Here is a 14,060-nt window from a genome sequence, read left to right as displayed (position 1 = left end):
TTTGGGTTTATGTAGCTCAATCCAGTGATTCGTTCCTGTTGTCAGCAAGTGCTCAGCTATTGCGGATTTGTTTACATGGCGATTTTTAACAGCTGCTATGTGTTCCTTCACCCTCTCTTGAACGCTGCGCTTAGTTTGGCCAATGTACGCACTTCCACAACTGCATTCTATCTTGTAGACACCCGGATTCTGGTACGGAATGACATCCTTTGGGCTGCGTAAAAGACTTGCTACTTTAGATAACGGCGTGTATACAGTCTTAATGGAGAATTTCTTCAGTACTGATCCAACTTTGTCCGTTATCCCTTTCACATACGGCAAAAAGGGTGGTTGCCTACTAACCTCCGGATGTCTTTCTTTTTTCCTAGTCGTGCGTGGGATTTTCTGCAAGTACCCATTTTTCTTTAGCACTTCCTGAACATGGGCTAACTCATTATCTATGTGTTCCGCGTCACATAAGTCTCGTGCTCTGTTAACCAGAGATGTGACCACGGATTGTAGATGCCTCGGATGATGGTGGGAAGATGCTTGTAGGTACCATTTTTATAAACTAATTTCGGGTAGTTTAGTGGTGTTTTATTAATATCTCCGTTGACATTTGTTGGGACGTCAGTCTTTCCGTGACCACAGCTGGTGCAACTCAGCTGAAACGTCGGAATTAAAGGTAAAAACAATGAAATTATATCGCGGTAGACCCGTTTGTGTAATTAAATATGATCTGTCAGTTACTTAGAGAATATAACCAAACGGAGTGGTCATTAAGAGGCGTTCCCCTCTGTCGAAAATAGGCGGCCAATGGTCAACCTCATGTCAACCACATGTATGGACTGACGTTTATCTGACATGGCTATGTTTACGTTACGTATACATTTGATGTGCCCCTCCCCCGCAAAAAACGGCAGACTATTTTGTATCGAAAATTATAGACATGGCGTCTCCGTTGTTATCCACAGTGACATTTCTGGTTGAAGAAATAATCTCAATAAAGCTTTGTGGTATTGGTATAGTATAAGGAGACAGATGAGATTATTGAGTCAGTAGTACCATTAGATAGAGCGCCTGTGCTTAATTTAAATACCCCTCTACCCCTCTCGTCACCTCAGCTTGTGTTGTGGGTCCAAAGCGACAATAATTATGTACTCGACCAATATACGAGCTAAAAGCAAATAAATGCCCTTACAGAGATTTGAACCAGGCCCCGTAGACAACATGCAAATCGCTAACCCTCCGTAGCGAACGAAACGCAACTGTCACTGTCACACTAATATGGAAGAGTGATAGAGAGACACAAAGCGATTCGATGGCGAAGGAAAAGTCCATATCTTTAAAGAACCGTAAATAATTAATGACCATGGTTTTTCGCACATGATAATTTTATTTACGGCCGTGACTAAACAACGAAACAAATATAATTGTACACGCTTTAGTTAGTTGATTAAATCGCGCGGTATATAAAACCTGCGCGGGAGTGGATCTCTCATACGGCACCATGAAGTGGCTTTTGGCGTTCTGTGTGGTCGTCGCACTAGTTTGCACGGCGCTGGTGAGTAATACATATTATCATCATCATCAGCATTATCGTCATCATCATATCAGCCATTTATTGCCCACTGCTGAGCATTAGCCTCTCTTCGAGTGCGCTACTTGTCCCGGTCCTGAGCTAACCTCATCCAGAAATAACCCGCAATCTTCCGGATGTCATCCACCCAACGGCTAACGGACGCCAAGCCGCGTAGCCAACATGCCAATCGCTTACGCTGCGTAGCGAGCGAAACGCAACTGTCACTGTTGCACTAAATGGAAGAGTGATAGAGAGACATAAAGCGTAGCGCAAGCGATTGTCACCTTGGCTAAGCCGGCTGACATTTCCTACATACAAAAGCGGCCACCATTCCGTTAACATTTTGGTCCACCTACCATCACTCTGCCTATCAACATGTCCCTCCCAACTCCATTTTAGCTCGGTAATCAGGTATCCCACATCTTGAACCACGGACGGCGTCGGATATCGACATTCCTCACTCGGTCTTAAATATAAAATATATATTTTCATATACTATTTTGCAAACATCGATACACAATAGCAGGATTACGTACATGGTCTGAAGAATACATCACTCATTAAGGTGACAAAATGATCTCAAGACTCGTTAAGAACGCCTCAGGGTTGCATTTTAGTCCCTCTCACTATTATAGGTACTTTAGAATAGAATCCCTGGTTGTTCCTGATTGCATTATGTCCAATTCTTGTGTAAATACCCCTAGCGATGCTTAGATGATTCCTTTAATATAGCCCTCTAAAAATTTTACTTTAGAACCGCTAGTACCTCTACCTGCACTAAGGTTTCTACTATAGTCCTCGTTCCTCTGAACTTTAGAACCTCAGTTCTTTAGGTTTCTGTTTAGATCTCTTATAATCACTCTTGTCTTTCTCCTCGCTTTCTCCTCCTTAACTGCCCGATTCGAACTTTAAGATTGTCAGTGTCATAAGTGACGATTTTGTTTGAAGAAACGTCACATTTGACACTGACACATCTAATCCATATCGTTTCTAGATCTATTAATTGACGTAGCTTAAAGTTCGAATCGGGCCGTAACTCAGAATTGTCATCAATGTGATTGGACCATAATTTCAGCTATGGAGCTTTTTTACCTCAGAATCCGTGTGTTTATAATCTCCTTAGTTATTTATAAGGAAACAAGAGTGGGCAGTAAAACCTCTTGGCCCTTTTTTGCAATAACTTGACAGTTTGCTACTTGAAAAGGGTCGCTAACTCAATTTGGATGAAAATATCAGATTGCGAAACAAGACGTCCATTATGGCACTTCTTAAGGATGACTCACGCTTGACCGGGTCGTGCTCGGGTCGAGGCGTCCGACATGTCATTTTATATGACGGCTGATCGGTGATCATCTGGTGCTTTCCATAGAAAACGAAGCTCCGGAAGCTCCGGCTCGGCCCCGGCCCGGTCTAGCGTGAGTCCTCCTTTAGTGCACTTTCACAGATAGAGGCCATTTTATTTAAAATTGTAGGTTCACCACACTTTTTTTCATTTAGAAATTTTTATGTTATTTCTACTCTGAATCACGAACTCTTTCGATCCCAATAGGGAAAAAGGCGCCGCAAGGTTTTTATTTCAATTTCGTTGCCATTTTCCATAGACTTTGTATGAAGGATTGAAGGTACTTAACGGAATGGAAGGAACAAAAAATGTATGAAAATTTTGCGGCAATTTTTTTTTCAATGATCCCATGATTCCCAGTAGAAATTATAACAAAACAAATCCCAAATCAAATATTCTGATAAATAAATAAGCGAACACGACGATCTAAAAACGCTTTACATAAGTAAGGTGTATTCGGGTATTACCGAATGTCGGATAATTCCGAAATTCAGATGAAAATCACCCTTAATTCCATCATAATAAAAGTCTCTTTTCGGAATTATCCGACAGTTTTCGACATTCGGAATTACCCGAGTAAACCTTACATTTATCCTATGAGAATTGAAAGGGTTGAAAAGGGGAGAAAAAAGAATCTCCCCAACTAATCTAATCATAAACTCCTTTACAGGGTCAAGATTACCACAGCCGTTATGCCGAGCTAGCGTCCCCAGTACCCAGAAACGTAGACGTACGTCAACTGGTCGACACCCTAAGATCCGCTCAAAGGGAGTAGCTCCATATAGTACCACGGCGCCCGCCATCTTGTTTCAATCCGCCATCTTGAATTACCTGACCGTGGTTTGCTTGTATTCGGATATGTCCCACTAGATATAAATTTGGAAATTATTTTAGTATGTAAGTAGATATATTATTGTTATTGGCGATGTTTTTGATGTATTTGTATTTATTGTATTAAAGTTACGAGGTGTGCTTTAGTCGAACAAATGTGGTGTTTTCTTTTAAAGTTATCTTATCTTTCTATATCCATAGTCCATAGATATACACAAATTTAGTTCCTAATTTGTCTTTCTCTAAAGCTAATAACATCGGTACATTTAATTTTGACTGATATAACTAAGTTACAACCGGAAACAAAGGGTAAAAACGGGACCCTATTAGTAAGACTCCACTGTCCGTCTGTCTGTTTGTCACCAGGCTGTATCTCATGAACCGTGATAGTTAGACAGTTGAAATATTCACAGATGATGTATTTCTGTTGTCGCTATAACAACAAATACTAAAAAGTACGCAACCCTCGGTGGGCGAGTCCGACTCGCACTTGTCCGGTTTTTTACGAGTATACCTAAGCCCTAAGGCAATGATAATTACATATTGAACATAAATAGGTACGGTCAGTTAATTAAATAATTGACTGTCAAACGTATACTGAATATTTACTTCTACTTTAAACAGCTTATCAAATTTTACGTTTTCAAAATGTACTTTGTTACATAAAACATAAGATTGAAATAATTATGTATCACATATTATTAACACTACGAGTACGAACCTTGAGTTCTATAAAAAGTTCCTGTAAGCGCAACCACATGAAAGTAGGAGCGCACGGTATTTACCTTTGTCCTTTGGTGTGGTCACGACTAGAGATGCCCCGAATAGTGGTTTTGGCCGAATACCGAGTACCGAATATTCAGCCCCTCTCTCGGCCGAAGCGCCGGGATTCGGCATAACATTGCGAACATTTTGAGTCACAATAATTATGAAAACTATTCGCCAACAAAGCACAACGTTTGCTAAGATATATTTTTTGTTGAACAGAATTATGTAATGTAGTTAGAGGTGAGTTAGACTCAATGAAATCAGACCCATGATTAAAATAAAATATTGTGTAATCAACAAATACTCAAAGAAGGGTCTTCGTATTTAACAACTTTCCAAGAATACATTTTAAATATTAAATATACCTACCTAGTTGTTGGTAATTATTAAGTATAATTTTTCTTTTTAGGTAGGTGTAACAGATATTCGGTATTCGGCCGAATAGTAGGCAACATTCGGCCGAATACCGAATATTCGCCAAAGTGGCCGAATACCGAATAGTTGCTGAATATTCGTGGCATCTCTAGTCACGACCTACAATGTAGGCTAACGACGGATTAAAACTCTCTATTATTTACTTCCCGAGGTCCCGAGGTAAAAATTATTTTCGTTCTCTTGTTTCTGTCCACTCTGTCACGCTTCTATTTTTGTCTTTTATCTAATCAATAAAAAAAAGTTGAGTGCTTGCATGTCTTTCTAGCTATAGATTATAATTCTCTTGAGAAAAATTTAAAACTAAATTTCACCCCATACAAAAAGCTCCACTCCGTCACATTTTTTGGGAACAAAAAACAATACAACGAAAAAAATTTTGAATACTATTTTTCTAGCGGCTATTTCGTTTAGCGCAACGCCCAAATTGGCGCTTTCCGGCCGAAGGGGAAAAAATAAATAAAACGCATGTATTATTGGCGGATTTTGTTTCACATAATTATTGAAAGTCATAATGTAATGATTGTCAGATTATCATTACTCATAATTCTGAAACCATCAACTTTTCAGGATTTTCGTAAGGTAGGATAGGTTAGGTTAGTTTTATGGCGATCCTGAAAAGTTACGCGTTACGAGAAAAACCAAATTATGACTAACGAAAATGCGGATAAACAATATATTATGACTTAAAACTTGATGGGAAACAATAGAGATCCATTTATTGGTGTTTAATCAACATATTTGCGGCGCGAAGGATACAGTCGCTCATAGTTAAGGTTGACGTCGGACGGATGGTTATTCGGCGCTGACTTGCGTCCCAGCGGGATATAGTCGTACGGGACCTAAAAGAATACGATTTAAAAATAATATTGCACGAATAAAACACAGAAAACAGAATAAAAACCTAGCTGTAACATTGGTTGGTGCATAGCTCAGATACAGTAAGTAGAAGGGAGACCAGAGGGCAAAACTTGAAAACACAAAAAATTTTAATCGAAATTTCTACCCTGCCTCTCTGTCACTCTTGCTTATTCGAGCGTTAGAAGGGGAGATAATGAAATTTCGATTTAATAGGATTTTTTCGGTAATCCTCAGATATACATTTGTTTGCTTACTTCATATCTTACTTTTATTAGGTTACTGTTGTTACTAACATAAATTATAAGCAATAACTAACAAATGTATGGACCATATGTTGTCTTTAATAAAGAAATTTTAATTTTTTAATTTAATTTAATTTCGCCGGCTCTAAGGTCTAGAGCTGCATACCTAGATACCAACTAGTATTTCCATTTAAAACAAAAGAGTTTGCTAACCTCTGGGTTACATCCTAGTGAAATCATCTAGGATAAAAGTAGGTAAATTGGTTGACAGTGGTATCACAAATGACATCCCATTGAATTATCAAATACCGGCTGGTTGCCATTGTTAGGAATAAAAATAAATATAGCCAGCTCTATTTCGTACAGAGTAGACTTAATACGATTATGATACTCTTTTCTGCAATTTTCTTTGGCACAATATTATTTCAGCTTATTTTTGTTTGCATTATATAAGGAAAAATAATGTGCCAAAAGAATTCTTATCTCCATATTTGCCTCTTCTACAAATGGAATTTCCAATCGTGCATACATAATGCCCGAATGCTATCAAAAAATTAAACTCGTTACCTGCGGAACCGCGCTCACGATACTCATCAGTATCAAGATACAGAAGACAAATAAATTCATTTTCGGCTTCCTCAGAGCGCAACATACGCGGCGCGACCTACTTTTGTAATGTTGTATTTCAAATCTGAATTTATGACTTGAATTTAATTTGCAAGTGTTTTACGATCGATAAAAAGGTTGGAGTCAAAGTTTAACAAGTTATGCGAAATATTATTAAAGAATAAATTGTATGTTAAGCTTACACAGATTTTGAATGCTATTACGACATGATAAACTTAGTACCAAAAGAGTTTATTGTAAATGTAAACTATCCACGTTTGATTTACCTAGTTTCTTATCTATAAGAGCATGCTTTGTCAAAAAACTGAAATTATTTCTAATTAATTGCAAATAGATACAATCTTACTAACATGAAACCTAGCTACAAATTGTTAGCCTACAAACATCCTTCTAAGAATCCAGAAATTCTATGAAATATCGCACTTACTTTCTTAAACACGTCTACTTTTAAAAGGTGTTATTATATTGCAAATGCCTTCTGTCATGAAACAGCCTCTTTCCTGTATTTCATTGCTGCTTTGGGATTCTCACTTATTATAAATTCTTTAGCTTTTGTTTGCTTGTAAAACTCCAAGCTGTGAACAATGCATAATATTTTACGAAAAATATCGGCAGTAATAGAATTGCTTTGCTTCAAATACAATCATACTTTTATTGCCGAAGTTAACAGCGGCATACGCCAATACATCTATGGTTTGCAGAAAACATGTTGTGCCCCGGATCGTAATGATAACAAGCAAAGTTCTGGTTTGTTTGCTGGTGTTCGCCGCTGCAGATGAAGTTGTGGTAAGTTTCTGGTTCACATTGCTTACAGAAAATTATGGGAACTCGTAAAATAATAACCTCAAATTTCTGTCTCAAATTTGAGTTGTTGCCCGTAAAATGACGCTCTTAAGCAAAATGGGTTCTTCCAACTAAGATTCAATAGTATTTCCTATCATCATAATATTAATATAAAATGTTTCCGGGTAATATTTTGTCTGGGACAATTTCGTCACAATTTTTTTGTGTATTGGTTTGGAACATATTTTCATTCCTATGAGGATTGTATTCAATAACAAAAAAATATTTGTAGGATTAGATATGCTTCCAAAAAAATGAAGAGAACGTTTGCAAAATGCATAAAGGAGATCACATTTTACTGGTTTCTTAGAGACAGATCACTCAGCAGCTGAAAGGAATATTATCCCAGTTGTATATCCTAGAATAGTTTGTCATATTTGCCGCAGCAATGTAACAAAACAACGGTATGTTTCTCTAAAGTTGCCGGTTTTCAGTGACAAGGTTACCTACTTCAAAGATTTATTTTCGGTTTTGTCTTATTTACATAAAACACTGTTTGTCGGACACCAGAGACTCGTCTCATTTCCTTCTAGAAATATGAATATGAATAATAATAATCTTGTTTAGAGGATGGAGTTGTAAGGGTTTGGTCGTGGTAATCGCTTTTAATTCTGGCGGGGCGCATAATATATATAATTGACATCAATGATTACATTCATCATCATCATTATCATCATCATCATCATCATCATCATCATCATCATCATCATCATCATCATCATCATCATCATCATCATCATCATCATATAAGCCAGAGGACGTCTACTGCTGGACATAGGCCTCCCCCAAAGAGTGCCACAATGACCGGTCTTGCGCCACCCGCATCCAGCGGACTCCCGCGACCTTTACCAGGTCGTCAGTCCACCAAGAAAACCCAAACATTTTTGGGTTTTCTTCCTATTTTATTATGGTTTAAGCCTCGTTTTTACCGTAAATTTCATTTTCAACCCGCAGCCTCAGCACACCGAAAACGACGTCCATTTTGTAGAAACTCAAACCACCAACTTAATTTCAAGCGTCACAACTCTTCAAAATGCCACCACCGTACAACCAATCATCATAAACAATTCAACTGATTCAAAAACAGTAGTTCTAAAAAATGAGCCAAACTTTTTTATAAGACTTTACCATACCATAGTAAAAGCTATTCAAGAGTTCTTCCATAGTCCAAGAGTAGCAAACGTGTTAAAAAATGTTGGGACATGTATGGTAAACGGTGCAATGGAAATTATGACCTATTATGTACCAGCACCTATGATTCCTCTCATAGCGTCTGCAGCAGGTATGATCATACCTTTTGAACCAGTGGTCACTTTGAGAGAGAAAATGCCTGTCACCAGTTACAGAAGAGCATTTAATAAAGCTGTCAATAGTTTTATGGGTACGTTTGATAAATATAAAACCATGGACGTCGACGACCCTTATATGACGAATAGGTTTAATAGGAGGTTTATGAACGAGAGTCCGGAGAAGAAAAATAAGCGTCTCAAGGAGAGTCAAAGCGGAGAAGAGAAGCGGTATATATGAAGAATAAATGTTTATTGATACAACGTTTTTATTTTCAATCACCTATTAACAAGTTTCGGCTGAATATTGTCCTGACCATGACCTCAGTTGTCATTTCGTAATTTTCCGTATAAAACATCAATTTACTTAAGCTTTTGTCAAATTCACTACCTACGTCAGCCCTAGGCTTGCATTTTTTCGTTTTATATCCATGTATTATGTATATGTTAAAAAAATATAAAAGGTTGAAAAATTTCACAGCACACGACGCACCTTTTTTATTTCGATGTCGAAACTCATGTACATGGTTTTGACGTGCGCCGGTTGCTATTCGACCAAATACAAGCTTGATTTTAAACATAGCACAATTAAGGATTACTCACGTTAGACCAGGCCGGAGCTTCCGGCGGTTACTTTTCTATGACATGACAGGTGATCACGTGATGCTTTCCATAGAAAACGATGCGCCGGAAGCTCTGGCCTGGACACAGGCCGATCTAACGTGAGTCATCCTTTAAAAAACATCACATTTAACAAAGCGTTGGTTACACGTGTCCTACTGATTCACTGTCGGCTTTCTCACCCTAAACTACACGGAGAGTAAATAAAAGAATATTATAACGAACATATTTATTTCTAAATTATGTGGCATATGTCTCCAAAATGTACGACACGATTTCCACAATGGCTGACAGCACTAAAACGACTCCAGCGACGATACGGGTGTAAGTCTTCACCTGATAACATAGTAATTATAAGATTATACAAATCCTATAACTTTTTATTTATTTAAACTTTATTGCACAAAATACAAAAAAAATACAAAAGGCGAACTTAATGCCTAAAGGCATTCTCTACCAGTCAACCATAAGGCTAACCAGTTTTTTACTTTTTATTGTACACACGGTATACACGGTGGCCAATAAATAAGTGCATTCCCGTTGCCAGTGAGGTTTTGGGATTATACTGAGCAACTTTTACTATGAGACCAACCCCGAAATCGCGAAAAAAAGATTTGGCTGTTTCATACATTTTGGCTGGTCCATTTTCTATGGGAGGGTAAATATTTTTTTCGTGATTTCGGGGTTGATCCCATAGTAAATTTTGCTCACTATAATCCCAAAACCTCCCTTGCAACGGGAATGCACTTATTTTTTGGCCACCGTGTTGGTATAAATAAACCCATAAAAATTCTAATTTTTTTTTGTCTTATCCCTTGCCCAGCGGCGTACCCTTGCGTTGTGTAAAGGTATCGTTCAGATTATGGCTACACCAGCGTTACTGCCGCAGTACTGCAGCACGACAATACTGCCGACTGCAATGCTGCCGCAACCGTTTGTAATTTGAAGATAAAGACGCACTCTGGTACAATGGGACACTAGGGGCCCATTTCTCAAAAGCTTGTAACTTGAAATACAAGTGGAAGTCCCTTTTTGACAGCTTTTGTTAGAAAGGGACTTCCACAAGTTACAAGCTTTTAAGAAACGGGCCCCAGGACTCAACTCAAACTCTATTCAAACATTTATTCAGCAAATAGGCCACAGGAGCACTTATATACATGTAAAAAATTTACAAGCAATAAAAATAACCAAAAGTTACAAATATGGAATAGGTAACTACTACCACTGATACTACCACGGACGCTACCCGCAAATAATGTACACCTACCTGCTGCATTGTGTTATTCTCCGGTATTGTGACGACTTCGGACTCACGACGTAATCGCAGCGGTAGAGGCATGGCTTGCATTTGCTGGAACAGAACCCCTAGTGTCAATTTCATTCGATAGCGTGACGTACGTTCGCGTTTGCGTTATGTCTATTCGTCGCATGCCCCTTTACGGTTCGGCCACGATATTGAGCGACTTGCGACGGCGGCAGCGATAACCATAGGTTGGAGCGAGACACAGTGATTCTACCTTTTGTTCCCACCTATGGTTGTCGCTGCCGCCGTCGTATGTCGCTCAATGTCGTGGCCGAGCCGTTAGAAGGCAATTTCAAGAAGGGAATAGGTATATTATAGGAATAGACGCACTGACTCTTCCGCGGGTACAAAGAATGGATTCAACTCTTGTGGTAGGAGCTCCGATTGTAGATCTGCATCGTTGGTTAATTTCTGAAATAAAAAAAAGTTGTTTAGTAATGCAGGTAAAGGATGACTCACGCTGACCGACGTCATTTTCTATGACGGCTAATCGGTGATCACGTGGTGCTTTCCATAGAAAACGAATAGCGTTAGTCATCCTTAATACTACGAGTAATACATCCTATAACTAATAACCGACCATTCAAAGAATAGTATGTTGCAAAGTACCTAATAGTAATGAATTGCAGTATTTTTCTCCCTTTCTCTTTTGTTTTAAGTATACTCTTTTCTCTTGACACTTGCAATATACAAAAGTAGGTGATATTTTAAATTAGGGATGTAACGATACATGATTTTGCCGATACGATACCGATACCGATTTTTGAAGTAAATAATCGGCGATACCGATACAGATACCGATATCAATGGCACTGTAGGTAGTTAGTTAATAAATATAATAAATAAGGATTATATATTTAATATGCATAAAACATACTTAGGTATGTATAATAGAAACTCGATATTGTGAAGTGTGACTGTAAAACAAATAAAGAAAAATGCCAAATCAAAATCAAAGAAAACATTTATTTAGGTAACCATCGAGCAATCAATGCTTTAAATCCAAATCAGTAATTATAGTTTACTTTCGGTAGATTTTTTTGTTAATGAAACAAAGTTTATTCAAATTATTAGCAGCGTCATTCGTTTCGCGCGCTTTTCAAACTGTGATATCGGCTGAATTTAAATCGGCGATGCCGATATATCGGCCTGCCGATTATATCGGCCGATATATCGGTATCGGTATCGGTATCGTTACATCCCTATTTTAAAAGCTTAACGAAGCAAACTAGTTAAATCTAGTTCCTCGGACACTGAATTGAAATTTCAAATAAACTAGAAGATTCTACGGATACGGGTGAAGTTTTTAAATTTCATTTAAATTCATCTTCTTTACTTCAGTCATTTGCTTTTTTAAAAGGCAACGTTAACATTGGTTTAAAAACCAATGTTAACGATGCTGTAATAATACATAAATAATTGAATTATTCCAGACATAAATTATGATGATCATGCTTATCCCATTTCACGGAAGTTGGTACGAAAATATCTTGGGTATATTTCAACGGAAAAAAGTTGCAAAACTTTGCCAATTATAAGTACTCACTGTATCTTTTTCAGCAAAAGTTTAGTGTATCTAATCTCAAGATTTTCTCCGTATTAACCTACTTTTTATAAGATATTTGACTTGTTATTTTCTGGAAGCGATTGACTAATTAGTTGTAGGTATTTTTGTTCTTAACAAATGTCACCTAGGTATATCCGAGTTAAGGATGACTCACGTCAGGCCGGAGCTTCCGGCGCATCGTTTTCTATGGAAAGCATCACGTGATCACCTGTCATGTCATAGAAAAGTAAGCCCCGGAAGCTCCGACCCGGACACGGCCCGGTCTAATGTGAGTCATCCTTTAACCGTATAGTTATAAAAATCTATTGAACGAGAATATTTGTAAGTATTTCTTCACAAAAAGAGACTTTCGATTCCTAAGGCCTTTCATTGTTCAAAAAGTCGACGAAAATTTCAAAAATACGATGAAAAGAGAGATTTAGATAATAGAAGTTTATCTTTGCTTAATTCATTCTTAGTATCACACTCTCTGGATTCACATTCTCTTTTTTAGGGTTCCGTACCCAAAGGGTAAAACGGGACCCTATTACTAAGACTTCGCTGTCCGTCCGTCCGTCCGTCTGTCACCAGGCTGTATCTCACGAACCGTGATAGCTAGACAGTTGAAATTTTCACAGATGATGTATTTCTGTTGCCGCTATAACAACAAATACTAAAAACAGAATAAAATAAAGATTTAAATGGGGCTCCCATACAACAAACGTGATTTTTGACCAAAGTTAAGCAACGTCGGGAGTGGTCAGTACTTGGATGGGTGACCGTTTTTTTTTTGCTTTTTTTTAGTTTTTTTTTTTTTGCATTATGGTACGGAACCCTTCGTGCGCGAGTCCGACTCGCACTTGCCCGGTTTTTTAAACCATATTTTTGCTCCTTTTGCTTTGATAACTAAAATAAGTAATTACTTTTATAAATTTAAATGTTAATGATTTCTTATTTGTATGTCTTTCCCATCACGGAACAATGGTGTTCCGGACCTTTGGGAGGCGTGCGCGGAGCCGAAGCCAACACGTAGAGGTCCTTTTGACACTTTAATGAAATGTAAGGGGTACACCGAGCGGATGCTGCCCTTGCCCGTGTCATGGGACGCACGCAGAGGCGGCACCAAAATGAACTAGGTTATTGGGTGAAAGCGATGGACTGAGTACTGGGCTATGATTACTTATATGTCTATCCCATCACGGAACAATGGTGTTCCGGACTTTTGGGGGGCGTGCGCGGAGCCGAAGCCAACACGTAGAGGTCCTTTTGACACTTTAATGAAATGTAAGGGGTACACCGAGCGGATGCTGCCCTTGCCCGTGTCATGGGACGCACGCAGAGGCAGCACCAAAATGAACTAGGTTATTGGGTGAAAGCGATGGACTGAGTACTGGGCTATGATTACTTACATTATTATGTCCATTAGTAACAGCAATAATTATATAAAACAATAATAATATCCTCAGCATGATTCCGGTTTGAGTAAGTCACGTGTTCATGTAAAATATATAAAATTGAAATACATGAGTATAAAATATTGTGACGATAAAATTAGGGATATCAAACACGAAGCGTGTTAGGAAAGTTTTCGGTATTAATAAATACTCCAATGGTTCCTTAGTGGATAACTTTTTAACGTTAATAAGTTAGGTGCGAGAAGAAAAAGTTTTTAACAACAGTTTTATAGGTAGGTACTCAGATAATTTTGGATTTTTCGCTGCTCTACCGAGATACTTTCGTTAGATACCTCGTCGTTATATTCTTGTACGTATAAGTTTTTACGTGCTTCAGAGATTA

The 14,060-nt window shown here is 38.1% G+C and overlaps 1 protein-coding gene and 2 long non-coding RNA genes across 3 annotated transcripts; 1 reads left to right on the top strand and 2 right to left on the bottom strand.

The window, feature by feature from the left end:
* Positions 1 to 1,215: 1,215 nt before the first annotated feature.
* Positions 1,216 to 3,890, top strand: LOC134801902 (uncharacterized). Its single transcript, XR_010145727.1, has 2 exons — positions 1,216 to 1,543; positions 3,574 to 3,890. It is a non-coding gene; the product is annotated as an uncharacterized LOC134801902 (long non-coding RNA).
* A 1,760-nt stretch (positions 3,891 to 5,650) lies between these two features.
* On the bottom strand, positions 5,651 to 6,838 carry LOC134801766 (uncharacterized). The gene is made up of 2 exons (XR_010145717.1): positions 6,605 to 6,838; positions 5,651 to 5,776 (listed from the first exon to the last, which is right to left on the bottom strand). It is a non-coding gene; the product is annotated as an uncharacterized LOC134801766 (long non-coding RNA).
* Positions 6,839 to 9,628: 2,790 nt separating this feature from the next.
* On the bottom strand, positions 9,629 to 13,839 carry LOC134802017 (uncharacterized). The gene is made up of 4 exons (XM_063774633.1): positions 13,673 to 13,839; positions 11,048 to 11,128; positions 10,682 to 10,765; positions 9,629 to 9,750 (listed from the first exon to the last, which is right to left on the bottom strand). Exons 1-4 carry the CDS (start codon positions 13,730 to 13,732, stop codon positions 9,655 to 9,657), a joined length of 321 nt encoding a protein of 106 aa, XP_063630703.1. The 5' UTR covers positions 13,733 to 13,839; the 3' UTR covers positions 9,629 to 9,654.
* Between the last annotated feature and the right edge of the window lie 221 nt (positions 13,840 to 14,060).

This window comes from Cydia splendana, chromosome 23 (genome assembly GCF_910591565.1).
Source record: "Cydia splendana chromosome 23, ilCydSple1.2, whole genome shotgun sequence".
NCBI classification, from domain to species: domain Eukaryota; kingdom Metazoa; phylum Arthropoda; class Insecta; order Lepidoptera; family Tortricidae; genus Cydia; species Cydia splendana.
The sequence above is the reverse complement of the archived record's forward strand: the minus strand, read 5'-3'. Positions and strand labels throughout refer to the sequence as shown.

Coding starts and splice junctions, on each gene's coding strand:
- LOC134802017 (XM_063774633.1), bottom strand. CDS start 13,732: ATGCTGAGGATATTATTATTGTTTTATATAATTATTGCTGTTACTAAT. Junction 10,766..11,047: donor TTGTACCCGCGGAAGAGTCA/GTGCGTCTATTC, acceptor GTTCTGTTCCAG/CAAATGCAAGCCATGCCTCT. Junction 9,751..10,681: donor AGAATAACACAATGCAGCAG/GTAGGTGTACAT, acceptor CTATGTTATCAG/GTGAAGACTTACACCCGTAT.